Genomic DNA, 15,552 nt, shown 5'->3' on the forward strand with positions numbered 1-15,552 from the left:
CCTATGAACCAGGAGGTCACGGTTCGATTCCCGCTCAGGGCACATGCCCGGGTTGTGGGCTCAATCCCCGGTGTGGGGTGTGCAGGAGGCAGCCAATCAATGATTCTCTCTCGTCATTGATGTTTCTATCTCTCTCTCCCTCTCCCTGCCTCTCTGGAATCAATAAAAATATATTTTTAAAAAGACTGAGTATAGGCTCTAGAATCAGACGGCCAGAGTTCAGGTCCAGGCCCCGGCACTTACTAACTAGGCGAGCCTTGAGCATGTTATTTATCTTCTCTGCTTCAGTTTCCTCATCTATGAAGTAGGGATGTTTGTGAAGATAAAATTAGCTAATATACATAAACACACGTATACATAATACATACGTAAAATACGTGACATGCTTTAATACAACCCTGCACATAAGTGCTCAATAACTTGGGGAGGTCACTGTAAAGACTAACTGGGTTAACTGATTTAAGAACATAGCAGATGTTCAATAAACGTCAGTGATGACCGCCAGTTCCTGGATTGCTTCCCTTTCACTGCACACCCAGCATACAAGTGCTGAACGAGCAATGATTGAACAACTGGTGGTGGGAATGGCAGGCAAGTAGGGGAGATGGGGTAGGCCAAGACATAGGAAGGAAAAGGCCCTGTTGTGCCCAAGATGCAGCTCTCCTTCCTCTACTGGATTTGAGAGAGGATGGGAGTGCACCCGTCCCCGCCCTTCCTTCCCCTCCCACACAAGGGCACTACATCACAGGACTGGAACAGCTCGTGGAGTTTATTTGGGCAGTGCGAACGGGACTGATGTTCCACTTGTGTACACAGACACACACAGGTACACACAGCCTGAGCAGTGTCGCTCGAGGTTGACATCATCTGCTGTGGGTCCCCAGATCTCAGTCAGGTGTGGGTCTCAGGAACCTGAGGAGGCCCAGGACACGCAGAAGAAACTGTGATGGGGAAGAGTCCAGGAGCCCTCCCCTTGCCCACCAGGCCGTGGGAACCCGTTTTCTCCTCCCTCCCCGAGTGCCAGAACCTCACTTCCATCCCTGCTCATCAACTCCCTCCTCCATAGAGGGCAGCTCCCCGCTTGCCTGAAGGGAATCAGCGGGTGCTCCAGGTCCCCTTGTGGCTCCCTCCTCCACACGCCGGTTCTGGCCCATCAGGGTTATCCATGTTCTCATAAGAATCTGCATCTGGTTAGGACCAGGGAGGAGTGAAACGCAGAGCTGGGAGGAGGCTGGGAGAGTCAGCCTCAGAGGACAGCAGGGGGCAGCAGTAGAAGCACCCACCTTCCTCATGATTGGGACCAGGCTGGGCCCGAACGGAGCGGAGCTGGGGGGCTGCATACAGGATCCCCCTCATATCCTCATAGGACTGGGACCCTGTGTGGGCAGGAGATGGAGAGTTGGAGGTTTGGGAGCCATGCTAGGGGTTTGGGGAAGGAAAGTGCAGCCTAAGATATGGAGGGAGCCTGAGGGGCAGGGAGAGGTGGAAGGCTTGACCCGTGATGTACTAGGAAGGAGTGATTAGGGTCAGCATCAGGTTCGGGGTCCTTGTTAATTTTAGGGTTCAGTCAGGTATGGGTTAGATCATGGTCATGGTCAGAGAAATAGTTAAGAACAGAATTGGAAAGAGTCCAAGTTAGAGTCATGAGGAGAGAGCTGGGTCAAAGCTAAGGTCTGCATTGGGGCTGAGGTGAGGGGGAGGTCAAAGTCCAGGCTGGAATTGGATTGGGACCAGGGCTGATGTTCGTGGTTAGGGATGGGGCAGATACTGGAGTCAAGATTAGGGGTGGGGGAGGTGCTGAGGTTATAGGTAAGAGTCAAATCCAAGATCAGGATTGGGCTTGGGTTTGGGGTCAAAGCAAAGTCAGGGTTCTGCCTGGCATTAGAGCTGAGACCAGATCAACCCAATCTGGGCAGGTCCCAAGCATTTCTCACCAAGGGATGTCGCCTCCCGGCTGGGGTCCCAGGCAGTCCCAGGGGGGCTGAGGAAGTCTGAAGAAGGGAGAGGGGAGTCACTATTGCTTCTGGCCTCCAAGTCACACACACCACCACCGCTGCCACCACTCACGCTCCCGGGAATGCGACCCTCCTCACACACACACACACCTTTTGTCCTGGCCACTGGCTGGGCCAGCTCTTCATCCTCGTTCTCATACAACTCAGATGCTGCAGAAAAAAAGAGAATTGCAGGGACCACTCTTGCCCTGTAGGAGCTCCGTGGGTCCCCCCAGATCTCTGAGGCTCCAGGGGGACCTCAAATTACCACTGGAGAAGGAGTCTTCTTCCTCAGGACCCACGGCATCGTCCTCCGGGTTCTCATAGCCGCTGCCATCTGGTGGAGAGGGAGGGGGTCCAGCGAGGGTCCACAGCCCCCGCTGAGGAGGTGGGGGGGCGGGGGGGGCAGTCTTACCCTGGGAGAGCTGGTCCTGCCCCAGGTTGGAGTCATTCTCGTAGAACTGGGAGCCCTCCTCACTGTCCGGCTCCTCGTAGGCCTCCCCTTCTTCTTCGCCTGGGATTTGGGGACAGGGGTAGGACCGCGTCACGGCGCCCTTTCTCCGGGCCCCAGTTAACTATTCCTGCCACAGACAGAGGACTCCGACACCCCCACAGGTGAGTAAGGACCCCTGCACCATCACCAGCTGCCCCCGTCGGGCTCCGGGACCCTGCAGCTCCGGCCTCCTGCACCTCGTTGTACGGGTTCCCTCCGTAGGACTGGACGGCGGCGGCCAGGCCTGCAGCCCACTGGTGGGAGCGACCTGGCGAGAGGGGCGCAGAAGTGGGGGTCAGGGCCGAGGTCTGCGCGGGAGGGCGCCGAGGCTGGGCACCGGATCTGAACCCAGGGGTGCGGCCCCCAGGTCCCGGTGCGGTTCTGTTCCTGGAACAGAACTTCGGGCCGAGTCCTGGGGGCGGGCCTTGGTCCAAGGGCGGGGCTCTTTGCTGATAGCGGAGCTCAGAGCTGGTTGGGGGGCTGGGAGCTATGGGGGTGAAGGGGGGGAGGGGGCCCTAGCCCTGGAGACCCTGCCCGGCCTCCTACCCGTGCCAGCCGTGGGCGAGGAAAGCGAGAGCACATTCCCGTACTGGCTGTGGGCCCCGTTCCCCGGGGGAGGCGTCACTTTGAAGAACCTGGAGGAGGAAGGGGGGTTGCACGGAGGCCTGGCCTGGAGGGACCTGGGCGACACACTCAGGATGCAGGCCAGGCCCTCAGAGATTAGAAGGTGGTCACTTGTAGTCAGCTCCTCGGGCCCAGGACAGCCCGCAGAGAGGGCTCTGGGGTCACTGCAGCCTGAGAGAGGGCTCTGGGGTCACTGCAGCCTGAGAGAAGGCCCTGGGGTCACTGCAGCCTGAGAGAGGGCCCTGGTCACTGCAGCCTGAGAGAGGGCTCTGGGTCACTGCAGTCCGAGAGAGGGCTCTGGGGTCACTGCAGCCTGAGAGAGGGCTGTGAGGTCACTGCACCCTGAGAGAGGGCTCTGGTCACTGCAGCCTGAGAGAGGGCTCTGGTCACTGCAGCCTGAGAGAGGGCCCTGGTCACTGCAGCCTGAGAGAGGGCCCTGGTCACTGCTGCCCGCACAGAGGGCTCTGGTCACCGCAGCCTGAGAGAGGGCCCTGGGTCAGTGCAGCCTGAGAGAGGGCTCTGGTCACTGCAGCCTGAGAGAGGGCCCTGGGGTCACTGCAGCCTGAGAGAGGGCTGTGAGGTCACTGCAGCCTGAGAGAGGGTTCTGGTCACTGCAGCCTGAGAGAGGGCCCTGGGTCACTGCAGCCTGAGAGAGGGCCCTGGGGTCACTGCAGCCTGAGAGAGGGCTGTGAGGTCACTGCAGCCTGAGAGAGGGCTCTGGTCACTGCAGCCTGAGAGAGGGCTCTGGTCACTGTAGCCTGAGAGAAGGCTGTGAGGTCACTGCAGCCTGAGAGAAGGCTGTGAGGTCACTGCAGCCTGAGAGAGGGCCCTAGGTCACTGCAGCCTGAGAGAGGGCCCTGGGTCACTGCAGCCTGAGAGAGGGCCCTGGTCACTGCAGCCTGAGAGAGGGCCCTGGTCACTGCAGCCTGAGAGAGGGCCCTGGTCACTGCTGCCCGCACAGAGGGCTCTGGTCACCGCAGCCTGAGAGAGGGCCCTGGGTCAGTGCAGCCTGAGAGAGGGCTCTGGTCACTGCAGCCTGAGAGAGGGCCCTGGGGTCACTGCAGCCTGAGAGAGGGCTGTGAGGTCACTGCAGCCTGAGAGAGGGTTCTGGTCACTGCAGCCTGAGAGAGGGCCCTGGGTCACTGCAGCCTGAGAGAGGGCCCTGGGGTCACTGCAGCCTGAGAGAGGGCTGTGAGGTCACTGCAGCCTGAGAGAGGGCCCTGGGGTCACTGCAGCCTGAGAGAGGGCTCTGGTCACTGCAGCCTGAGAGAGGGCTCTGGTCACTGCAGCCTGAGAGAGGGCTCTGGTCACTGCAGCCTGAGAGAGGGCCCTGGGTCACTGCAGCCTGAGAGAGGGCCCTGGGTCACTGCAGCCTGAGAGAGGGCTCTGGTCACTGCAGCCTGAGAGAGGGCTCTGGTCACTGTAGCCTGAGAGAAGGCTGTGAGGTCACTGCAGCCTGAGAGAGGGCTGTGAGGTCACTGCAGCCTGAGAGAGGGCCCTGGGTCACTGCAGCCTGAGAGAGGGCCCTGGTCACTGCAGCCTGAGAGAGGGCCCTGGTCACTGCAGCCTGAGAGAGGGCCCTGGTCACTGCTGCCCGCACAGAGGGCTCTGGTCACCGCAGCCTGAGAGAGGGCCCTGGGTCAGTGCAGCCTGAGAGAGGGCTGTGAGGTCACTGCACCCTGAGAGAGGGCTCTGGTCACTGCAGCCTGAGAGAGGGCTCTGGTCACTGCAGCCTGAGAGAGGGCCCTGGTCACTGCAGCCTGAGAGAGGGCCCTGGTCACTGCTGCCCGCACAGAGGGCTCTGGTCACCGCAGCCTGAGAGAGGGCCCTGGGTCAGTGCAGCCTGAGAGAGGGCTCTGGTCACTGCAGCCTGAGAGAGGGCCCTGGGGTCACTGCAGCCTGAGAGAGGGCCCTGGTCACTGCAGCCTGAGAGAGGGCCCTGGTCACTGCAGCCTGAGAGAGGGCCCTGGTCACTGCTGCCCGCACAGAGGGCTCTGGTCACCGCAGCCTGAGAGAGGGCCCTGGGTCAGTGCAGCCTGAGAGAGGGCTGTGAGGTCACTGCACCCTGAGAGAGGGCTCTGGTCACTGCAGCCTGAGAGAGGGCTCTGGTCACTGCAGCCTGAGAGAGGGCCCTGGTCACTGCAGCCTGAGAGAGGGCCCTGGTCACTGCTGCCCGCACAGAGGGCTCTGGTCACCGCAGCCTGAGAGAGGGCCCTGGGTCAGTGCAGCCTGAGAGAGGGCTCTGGTCACTGCAGCCTGAGAGAGGGCCCTGGGGTCACTGCAGCCTGAGAGAGGGCTGTGAGGTCACTGCAGCCTGAGAGAGGGTTCTGGTCACTGCAGCCTGAGAGAGGGCCCTGGGTCACTGCAGCCTGAGAGAGGGCCCTGGGGTCACTGCAGCCTGAGAGAGGGCTGTGAGGTCACTGCAGCCTGAGAGAGGGCTCTGGTCACTGCAGCCTGAGAGAGGGCTCTGGTCACTGTAGCCTGAGAGAAGGCTGTGAGGTCACTGCAGCCTGAGAGAGGGCTGTGAGGTCACTGCAGCCTGAGAGAGGGCTGTGAGGTCACTGCAGCCTGAGAGAGGGCCCTAGGTCACTGCAGCCTGAGAGAGGGCCCTGGGTCACTGCAGCCTGAGAGAGGGCCCTGGTCACTGCAGCCTGAGAGAGGGCCCTGGTCACTGCAGCCTGAGAGAGGGCCCTGGTCACTGCTGCCCGCACAGAGGGCTCTGGTCACCGCAGCCTGAGAGAGGGCCCTGGGTCAGTGCAGCCTGAGAGAGGGCTCTGGTCACTGCAGCCTGAGAGAGGGCCCTGGGGTCACTGCAGCCTGAGAGAGGGCTGTGAGGTCACTGCAGCCTGAGAGAGGGTTCTGGTCACTGCAGCCTGAGAGAGGGCCCTGGGTCACTGCAGCCTGAGAGAGGGCCCTGGGGTCACTGCAGCCTGAGAGAGGGCTGTGAGGTCACTGCAGCCTGAGAGAGGGCCCTGGGGTCACTGCAGCCTGAGAGAGGGCTCTGGTCACTGCAGCCTGAGAGAGGGCCCTGGGTCACTGCAGCCTGAGAGAGGGCCCTGGGTCACTGCAGCCTGAGAGAGGGCTCTGGTCACTGCAGCCTGAGAGAGGGCTCTGGTCACTGTAGCCTGAGAGAAGGCTGTGAGGTCACTGCAGCCTGAGAGAGGGCTGTGAGGTCACTGCAGCCTGAGAGAGGGCCCTGGGTCACTGCAGCCTGAGAGAGGGCCCTGGTCACTGCAGCCTGAGAGAGGGCCCTGGTCACTGCAGCCTGAGAGAGGGCCCTGGTCACTGCTGCCCGCACAGAGGGCTCTGGTCACCGCAGCCTGAGAGAGGGCCCTGGGTCAGTGCAGCCTGAGAGAGGGCTGTGAGGTCACTGCACCCTGAGAGAGGGCTCTGGTCACTGCAGCCTGAGAGAGGGCTCTGGTCACTGCAGCCTGAGAGAGGGCCCTGGTCACTGCAGCCTGAGAGAGGGCCCTGGTCACTGCTGCCCGCACAGAGGGCTCTGGTCACCGCAGCCTGAGAGAGGGCCCTGGGTCAGTGCAGCCTGAGAGAGGGCTCTGGTCACTGCAGCCTGAGAGAGGGCCCTGGGGTCACTGCAGCCTGAGAGAGGGCTGTGAGGTCACTGCAGCCTGAGAGAGGGTTCTGGTCACTGCAGCCTGAGAGAGGGCCCTGGGTCACTGCAGCCTGAGAGAGGGCCCTGGGGTCACTGCAGCCTGAGAGAGGGCTGTGAGGTCACTGCAGCCTGAGAGAGGGCCCTGGGGTCACTGCAGCCTGAGAGAGGGCTCTGGTCACTGCAGCCTGAGAGAGGGCTCTGGTCACTGCAGCCTGAGAGAGGGCTCTGGTCACTGCAGCCTGAGAGAGGGCCCTGGGTCACTGCAGCCTGAGAGAGGGCCCTGGGGTCACTGCAGCCTGAGAGAGGGCTGTGAGGTCACTGCAGCCTGAGAGAGGGCCCTGGGTCACTGCAGCCTGAGAGAGGGCCCTGGGTCACTGCAGCCTGAGAGAGGGCCCTGGGTCACTGCAGCCTGAGAGAGGGCTCTGGTCACTGCAGCCTGAGAGAGGGCTCTGGTCACTGTAGCCTGAGAGAAGGCTGTGAGGTCACTGCAGCCTGAGAGAGGGCTGTGAGGTCACTGCAGCCTGAGAGAGGGCCCTGGGTCACTGCAGCCTGAGAGAGGGCCCTGGGTCACTGCAGCCTGAGAGAGGGCCCTGGGTCACTGCAGCCTGAGAGAGGGCCCTGGTCACTGCAGCCTGAGAGAGGGCCCTGGTCACTGCAGCCTGAGAGAGGGCCCTGGTCACTGCAGCCTGAGAGAGGGCTCTGGTCACTGCAGCCTGAGAGAGGGCTCTGGTCACTGTAGCCTGAGAGAAGGCTGTGAGGTCACTGCAGCCTGAGAGAGGGCTGTGAGGTCACTGCAGCCTGAGAGAGGGCCCTGGGTCACTGCAGCCTGAGAGAGGGCCCTGGGTCACTGCAGCCTGAGAGAGGGCCCTGGGTCACTGCAGCCTGAGAGAGGGCCCTGGTCACTGCAGCCTGAGAGAGGGCCCTGGTCACTGCAGCCTGAGAGAGGGCCCTGGTCACTGCTGCCCGCACAGAGGGCTCTGGTCACCGCAGCCTGAGAGAGGGCCCTGGGTCAGTGCAGCCTGAGAGAGGGCTCGGAGGTCCCTTCACAGAAGAGGTAGCTTTGGAGCTGGGCTTGGAAGGTTGGGAGCATTTCCACCGCAGAGATAAAGGCGCCTCCGCAGAGGAAACAGCAAGCCAAGCATTGAGGGAAAGTGCAGGAGCCGGATACTGGGGGGCGGGGGTACCGGGTCATTACCTTCTGGTGGGATCAGTCATTCGCTGTCTTTTCCTCCTCCGGGTCAGGGCTGGTGGGAGTGAATGGAAATGATCAGAGGAGAGCTCCTTGGCTGGGTGAAGATTTTGGGAGTGCTGGGGAGGGCGCTTGGGTCAAGGGAGGAGCTGGGAGTTCAAATTCCAAGGGCTGAGGACGTCTGGAGGGCACTTAGAGCAGGAGTGGGGGCAGGATTGTGAAGTCTGTGGGGGAGGAGAGAGACGGTGGAAGACTGGCCAGTGTGGGCTCTGGTGTACAGGAGATGGTGTACAGGACTCACCTCTTCGCAGATAAAGAAAGCTCGCCACCAAACCCATGCAGAAGATCAGGTAAACCAATGTCGTGACAGGGACTCTCCAGCCACCAGCCTCCAGCAGCCACTGCCGTACTGCTGGGGGGGAGGAGCTATGAGACCAGGACCAGGGCTGGCATCTTATTGCCCAGCCTCAAGACCTCAAAAGGCCATACGCCTGGGGGACAGGGCAGGACACCGACCCTGAGGTCCCACGCGACAAGGAGGGCTCCCCTCCTTCCCTCTGAAGCCGGGCTGTGCCTCAGAGCCTGGCCCAGTGTCTATGAGTATCTCGGAAGCAAACCATGACGTGTGAGGATTCAGGTGACGAGGACCAGCTTCCTGCTGCAGGTAAGGACAGCCACAGTCAAGGTGGAGGGCAGAGTTGAGCTCACAAAGTTCAAGGTGGGAGGCAGCAAGGTGCCGAGGCAGATTTGGAGTGGGAGTTGAGATGGAGTTTGAGAACTGTTTAGGGTAGCATGGTCGGATTGTATTAGGGAAGAAAATGGGCAGAACACCGTGACAAACTGGATGGGTGGGGTAAGGCAAAGGGAGGATGCCCAAACTCCTGGTTTTGGCATGTGGGCAAGTGGTAAAGTGCTTCATTTCCACAGGGTCGCCCAGAAGACTCTGCATGGGGAACACATTGAGTTTCATTTCTTTGTACATGTTGAGCTACAGTGTCCACGGGACATCCAACGGCAAGCCCAGGAGATGGCTGGGGGTAGGGGTATGGAGCCTAGAAGCCAGCACCAAGGCATGGTGGTCCAAGGAGCCAAGGGAGTAAAGGAGGTCCACTAGGAAGAGTGTAGACGCCCTAACCGGTTTGGCTCAGTGGATAGAGCATCGGCCTGCGGACTGAAGGGTCCCAGGTTCGATTCCAGTCAAGAGCATGTACCTTGGTTGCGGGCATATCCCCAGTAGGGGGTGTGCAGGAGGCAGCTGATCGATGTTTCTAACTCTCTATCCCTCTCCCTTCCTCTCTGTAAAAAAACCCCAATAAAATATATTTTTTTAAAAAAAGAGTGTAGACAAGAATGAGAGAGTGTGAACAGGCATAAGAGGGCTCAGGACTCCAATGGTGGGGAGTGGGGGAGGAAGGCTCTACCAAAGCTGACGGGAGGAGGAGACCCAGAACAGCAGTATCTTGGAAGCAAGGAGCAAAGAGGTGGCGTCAGTGTTCAGTGCAGTGGTTGGGTCTCAGGCGCAGGCTGTACCAGCCAAGAGGAGCCAAGGGGGGCTGGCTTCCAGTTCTTCCCAATAGCTCTGCACACAGGCCCCACAATTGGGAGGAACCCTACCTGACTGGGCAGTGACTTTCAGCTGCACCGCGATGGTCGTGTTGCCATGGTAACAATGATAGGTGCCAGCATCTCGAGCTGTGGCCTGACGCAGCCACAGAGCAGCCCCTCCCCTGAGGGTGCCGGGGACCCACATCTCTCTGACGGGAGCCTCCTCACTCAGGTTGAGGCTCAGCAGTGAGATGTTGGGCTTTCTGGGGTGCACGTGGATCCAGGAGATGGGTCCTCTGGCCACGGAAGCAGAAGGCACCCCACAGGGCAGACAGAGTGTGGAGCCAGGGTCCACTGTGAGGTCTGGGGCAAGGAGAGCCAAGGCTAGTGTAGGCCTTAGAGTCTCCTCCCCCACAAACCAACCCTCCAGTTCCCAATCACCATCCTCCATCCCTGGCCCCCTCACTTGCTGGCATTTCCCTAGCACCTTACCTTGGTTTGAACTGCGGTTAGGAGGGGCACATGCAGGGTCTACCTCCCAACTCTCAGCGTGGTCTTTGGCCCATACATAGAGCCGGGAGCTTGTGAGGCCGTCAGAGGAGGGCCTGGGGTCCTCTGAGGACCTGTTCCCCAGGTCGCAGCCTGGGCCGTCTAAGTTTGAAGCCTTCCAACGGAACAGCTCCCCTGGGAAGAGACCCAGAACCAGATACGGAGACATCCAGGAGAGGCAGAGAGACCCAGAGACCCAGAAAGACAGAGGTAAATAGAAACAAAGATCCAGAGAGAGACAGCGGAGCAGCGTCTCAGAGAGAAATGAGACAGAGAGATACGGAGCAGTTCAGTGTTGAAGTCACAAAGCCTGAGGCATTTCCAGGAGCCACCGACAACTGGCTTCCTGCTGGGTCCTCAGGCCTTCCAGCCCCACCCCTCCGGACCCTCCTCCGTCCACGCCGACTGCCCTCTCCTCATCCAGCCCTCCCCGCCCCACCCCAGACCTCACCGCTGCCGTTCACGCTGACGGCCCAGCCAGACTGCCAGGCCTGCTCGGAAGGGGGCCCCTGTTGGCACAGGTAGAAGCCCCCCATCTGGGCAGAGATGTTGGAGATGAGCAGCAGGATGCCCAGGGCCCCCACCGGGATGCCCAGGCCTGGCAGCCCTCGGCTCCGGCTCCGGCTCCGCTGTAACAGGCACGCCTCGTACCAGGCCAGCTGATCAGGGGCACCATCTGAGGAAAGGCAGGGCAGCACAGCACTGCCTCCCTCTGCGGAAAGAGAGGGGAGTGGGGAGAGGAGCAGCTAGCCCCCTTCACGCCTCACGCTGCGTTACAAACCCAATGACCCCATACCCCACCGACTGGGGGCCGTGAGCCTTCAGCATCCTTCAGCCCTGGCCTGAATTTTCCAATGAAGAAAATGGAGGCTCAGAGAGGGCGAGTTACTTGGCCAAGGGCATCCAGCCCGAGCCCAGGTGTCCAGCCCTGGCTCCTTCCATCTGTGCCCTCCGGTCATACCTTTAGCCTCCACCAGCTGTGATTTCTGGGGCCTGACTCCCACCGGAGTGAGGAAGAGGAGGAAGAAGAGGAGAGGAGGTGGCATGGTGGCCAGACTCTCCGAGGCACCCAGCTTCCCCGCGCAGGGGTTGCTGGGGCAAGTGGGGGGCTGGGGGGCACTGAACCATGGGTGTTTGCGGAGGCGGGTGGGCAGTCCCCTCCCCTCCCCTCCCCTCGGGGAGGAAGGGGTGGTCACGCCTCAGGCCCCCTTCCCCATGCACCTCTCCAGACCCATAAAAGTCCCCCCCTCCCTGCTACACTGGTTCATTTCCATCCCACACTTACCACCAGGGAAATGAAGTGATCTGGAGTCCATCTGCTCACTTCCTGTTCCCCCTACTAGAGTAAGCCCCTTGCAGCAGACACTGTCTTGTTCACCACTGTAGCACGGTGCCCTGAACAGTGCGTGGCACATTGAAGGTGCCCCATAAATGTTTGTTGAATGAGGGGCTTCCTCCTGCTTCCACTCCTCCCTCCTTCAACCTCAGGCTCTGAAACAGCGGTTCTCAACCTGTGGGTCTTGACCCCTTTGGGGGTCGAACGACCCTTTCACAGGGGTCACCTAAGACCATCGGAAAACACATATACAATTACATATTGTTTTTGTGATTAATCACTATGCTGTAATTATGTTCAATTTGTAACAATGAAATGGGGGGGTCACCACAACATGAGGAACTGTATTAAAGGGTCTTGGCATTAGGAAGGTTGAGAAGCACTGGTCTAAATCCATTTCCCTTCACACACACACACACACACACACACACACACACACTTCATTTACTCACTCAACCAATACATCTTGGGCCACCGTGACTTCTATACATACAACCAGCCTGTCCAGAGATTGTGGGATCCGGCAAACCTGAGTTCGAATCCTCCACCTCTACTACTTGGTTAAATTTCTTCGTCTGACTAAGCCTCCGTTTCTCTCTCTGTAAACTGGAGGTGATAATAGTGCCATTGAGCGTTGTTTATGAAGATTAAGGGGACAATAGACACATGGCATTTCCAGCCCGGCACCCAGCGAATGAGACAGCACCAATTAATGGCTGAGCTCAAACCAGACTGCCCCTGTGGCTCCGCAGTGGCCTGAGAAGCGACCAATGATCAGTCCCCCACTAGCTCCCAGTTCTTTCCTAGGACGCCCCTGCTGCAGCTATGGAAGGAACCCGTTTAGAAATGAGACTGAGGCCCACAGAAGGCCAGGGTGTTGCCTGAGATCACCCACTGAACGCTAGAACCCAAGAGTCCTGACTCTGAAATCTCTCTGGGTCCCCCATCTCTCTCTTTCCTCCTCCTGCTCCCCCTCTTCTTTCCTTCTGCTTGTGTACCCCGCCCCCCTTCTCTCGGTAGGTGTACGTGTGTGTGCCTATCGGTGTCTCTCATGGCGGCAGTCACTTGGGGAAAGGGGCCAGGGACCCAGGAGACCTGCTTTCTCAGGGGCTGGTTCCCAGAGCCGCCTCACTGGGCTGTGACTTCCTGTTTGCCGAGGACAAACCCCAGGGGACCCTCCATCTGTCAGGGCCCCCACTTCCCTTTGGCGGCTGGAGGGGGAAGAGTGGGCATTGGGGAATGGAGGGGGTGAGAAGGTAGGACTTTTTGTTTGTTTTTTTACTTTTACTTTTTTGCCTTTCATTCAGCAGAATCTCTAATCCTGCCATTAGCTTCCCAGCTGCCTCAGGGGCAAAGTCTTGCTAGAGCACAACAGTCCTCTGCTTAGAACCGTGCAGTGGCTTCTCATCCACCCAAAAAACACTCGGAATCATGTCCCCCAAGGATGAGTGAGGCTGCCCCACCTCCATTTCCACCCCACCTCCACTTCCACCACCTCCCACCCCCACCTCCCCCTCCCCCGCACCTCCCCTTCCCACCCCCACCCCCACCTCCCCTTCCCACCCCACCTCCCCTTCCACTTCCACCCCCACCCCCACCTCCCCTTCCCACCTCACCTCCACTTCCACCACCTCCCACCCCCACCTCCACCTCCCCTTCCCACCCCACCTCCCCTCTCCACCCCCCACCTCCCCTTCCCACCCCTCCTCCCCTCTCCACCCCACCTCCCCTTCCACTTCCACCCCCACCCCCCACCTCCACTTCCACCCCACCTCCACCCTCTGCCCCTTTGAACAGCTCCTTTCTTTTTTTCTTAAAATATATTCTGTTGATTTTACAGAGAAGAGGGAGAGGGATAGAGAGTTAGAAACATCGATGAGAGAGAAACATCAATCAGCTGCCTCCTGCATACTCCCTATTGGGGATGTGCCCGCAACCCAGGTACATGCCCTTGACCGGAATCGAACCTGGGACCCTTCAGTCCGCAGGCCGGCGCTCTATCCGCTGAGCCAAACCGGTCAGGGCTGGACAGCTCCTTTCCATCACTCAGTCTCAGTTCAAGTGTGGCTTTCTCTGAGAGGCTGTCCCTGACCGTTATTTCCTTCCCAGCATTCACCCCAATCCCAAAGTGTGTCTGTTAGTCTTCTCAGGTGCCTCCTGCCGCGGCATGGCCCCTCTTCGACAACAGGGATCTTTACTGTCTTGTTCACTGCCATCCAGAAGGTGTTTGGTAAGGTTTGTTGTATAAAGGAAGGAAGGTGGGAAGAGTGAAAGCAAACTTCCTTTTCTCTTCCCGCCCTGCACTGTTACCAACGCTAGTCATTTCCTAGCCCAGCTATTTCTAGAACCAACTTTCTCCCCTTTTTGGACTCTTCCCTTCCCAACTAGAACCATTCCAACAGCCTTTTATTGTGTGTGTGTGTGTGTGTGTGTGTGTGTGTGTGTAGGGGGGGCTCTCTGGCTTCTACCTCTTTTGCTTCCCACCTACACACCATAGAGAGAGCTTCCTTGGTCTTAGTCATATGCTTCCCCTGCTCAACAGACTTCAGTGACTCCAAGGGCCTCAGGATAAACCCCAAACCCCAAGCCTGATAGTTGACTGGAGCTTTATTTATAGGCGTCACTAGAGGCCCCGTGCATGAAATTCATGCACAGGCACAGTCCTTAGGCCTGGCCTGCCATCAGGGCCATCTTCCCTGGCTGCCCTCAGCCAGCCCCGCCCCCCTCTACACCCCCCCCCGCCCCCCCCCCCCCCCCCCCCCCCCCCCCGTTCACCATCAGGCGATCGGAGCCTGCTGGCTGGGGAAAGAGACGGAGAGGTTGTAAGTGCGCCTCATAGTGACTGGTCCAGCAGTCGTTCTGATCATTCCACCATTGGGGTCAATTTGCATATTACCCTTTTATTATATAGGATTTCACCCCCTTCCCAACAAACCATGCCACACACACAGAGAGTCCAGAGGACAAGAAGCTACTGAGGCAGTGAACTATTGGGGATTTATAAGCCAGGCATTGACCTGGCCAGATCTGCACTTTCTAAAAACTCCCCCTGGCTACAGTGTGGAGGGGAATTGGAGGGAGACCAGAGAGATCGGTAAGGGGAGTGTTCATTCATTGATTCACCAGATGTGTATTTCTCAGGCACTGTGCTAGGTGCTGGGGACACGAAAGACAAGGTTCCTGATCTCCTGGAGCTTTGATTCAAGTTTTGGGGCCACAGAAGGGTCAAGGGGGACAGGTAATAAACAAGTTAACCAATAAATAATTTCAGGTGGTGAGAAGTCTCTAATGTAATCTAATGGTGGACAGGTGATTGGGGATGGCTATTTTGGGTGGGGTGGTCAGGGAAGGCCTCACGGAGGAGGTGACTTTTGAGCTGAGACCTTAAAGTTTAAAGTTTGGTGTTCAAGTAAGGTCATGTTAGTTTTGTTAGAAACTGTCCTACTGAGTGGCTATACCATTTCACATTCCCATCAGGAATCGATGAGAAACTCGGTTTCTCTATATACTTCCCAGCACTTGGTATTATCACTGTCTGATTTTAGCCATCCCGGTCGGTGTGTAGTGATGTCTACTTCTGGTTTAGTTTGCATTTCCCTAATGGCTAATAGTGTTGAACATCTTTCCCCGTGCCTTTATGCCATCTGTGACACCAGTGAGATGTCTATTCCTGTCCTTTGCCCACTTTCAAATTGGACTGAACTAGATTTTAAGCAGGGACGTGACATGATCTGTGTCACAAAGATGACTCTAGTTGCTGTGAGAATAATCAAGGAGCCCACAGGCCACACGGGGGTACAGAAGGCATTTTGGAAGTTCAGGAGGGAGATGATCGCGACAGGGGCTGGGTTTTAGGCCTGGAGACGAAGAAAAAGGGACTCATTCTGCTACTCAGTCCTTTGGAGGTGGAGCTTACAGGACCTCCAGGCCCCTGGACTGTGCCGTACAGAGGGAGAAAGGGCTCGAGAGAAGGGGAGTCAAAGCGCTGGACCTAAGTTTGCGTTTCTTGTTACCGTGCAAGGGGCGAGGTCACAGATCAGAGCTTGACCTGGGCAGTGGCAGAGGGAGGGGAGGAGGGACTTGAGGCACTGGACGGAGGGGTATCAGCAGGAAGCGGTGAACATCAAAGTGGGGTGGGGACCTCAAGAGCCGGACTGAAACGACTGACTGACCTCGCGGGGACTCAGGCGCCCAGAAAAGTGGAGCCGACCC

At 58.8% G+C, this 15,552-nt stretch overlaps 1 protein-coding gene across 6 annotated transcripts; it reads right to left on the minus strand.

Annotated features, from left to right (window-relative positions):
- Positions 1–369: 369 nt before the first annotated feature.
- CD19 (CD19 molecule) lies at positions 370–11,328 on the minus strand. 6 transcript variants are annotated; one of them, XM_070413469.1, is made up of 15 exons: positions 11,290–11,328; positions 10,456–10,680; positions 9,948–10,139; positions 9,525–9,818; positions 8,212–8,322; positions 7,917–7,965; positions 3,034–3,122; positions 2,630–2,755; positions 2,410–2,508; positions 2,263–2,331; positions 2,106–2,165; positions 1,935–1,991; positions 1,284–1,376; positions 1,086–1,187; positions 370–912 (listed from the first exon to the last, which is right to left on the minus strand). In XM_070413469.1, the coding sequence occupies exons 1-14, from the start codon at positions 11,318–11,320 to the stop codon at positions 1,096–1,098; spliced, it is 1,587 nt and encodes a 528-aa protein (XP_070269570.1). In that variant the 5' UTR covers positions 11,321–11,328; the 3' UTR covers positions 370–912; positions 1,086–1,095. The 6 variants fall into 6 exon arrangements, with proteins under 6 accessions (XP_070269570.1, XP_070269569.1, XP_070269567.1 ...); XM_070413468.1 differs by lacking the exon at positions 11,290–11,328 and adding an exon at positions 10,966–11,089; XM_070413466.1 differs by lacking the exon at positions 11,290–11,328 and adding an exon at positions 10,966–11,089 and having other exon boundaries at positions 8,212–8,319; positions 10,456–10,716.
- Between the last annotated feature and the right edge of the window lie 4,224 nt (positions 11,329–15,552).

The sequence above is a fragment of the Myotis yumanensis genome, unplaced genomic scaffold (genome assembly GCF_028538775.1).
Source record: "Myotis yumanensis isolate MYYU_CA2020_CCGP unplaced genomic scaffold, mMyoYum1.0.hap1 SCAF_4, whole genome shotgun sequence".
Classification (NCBI taxonomy): domain Eukaryota; kingdom Metazoa; phylum Chordata; class Mammalia; order Chiroptera; family Vespertilionidae; genus Myotis; species Myotis yumanensis.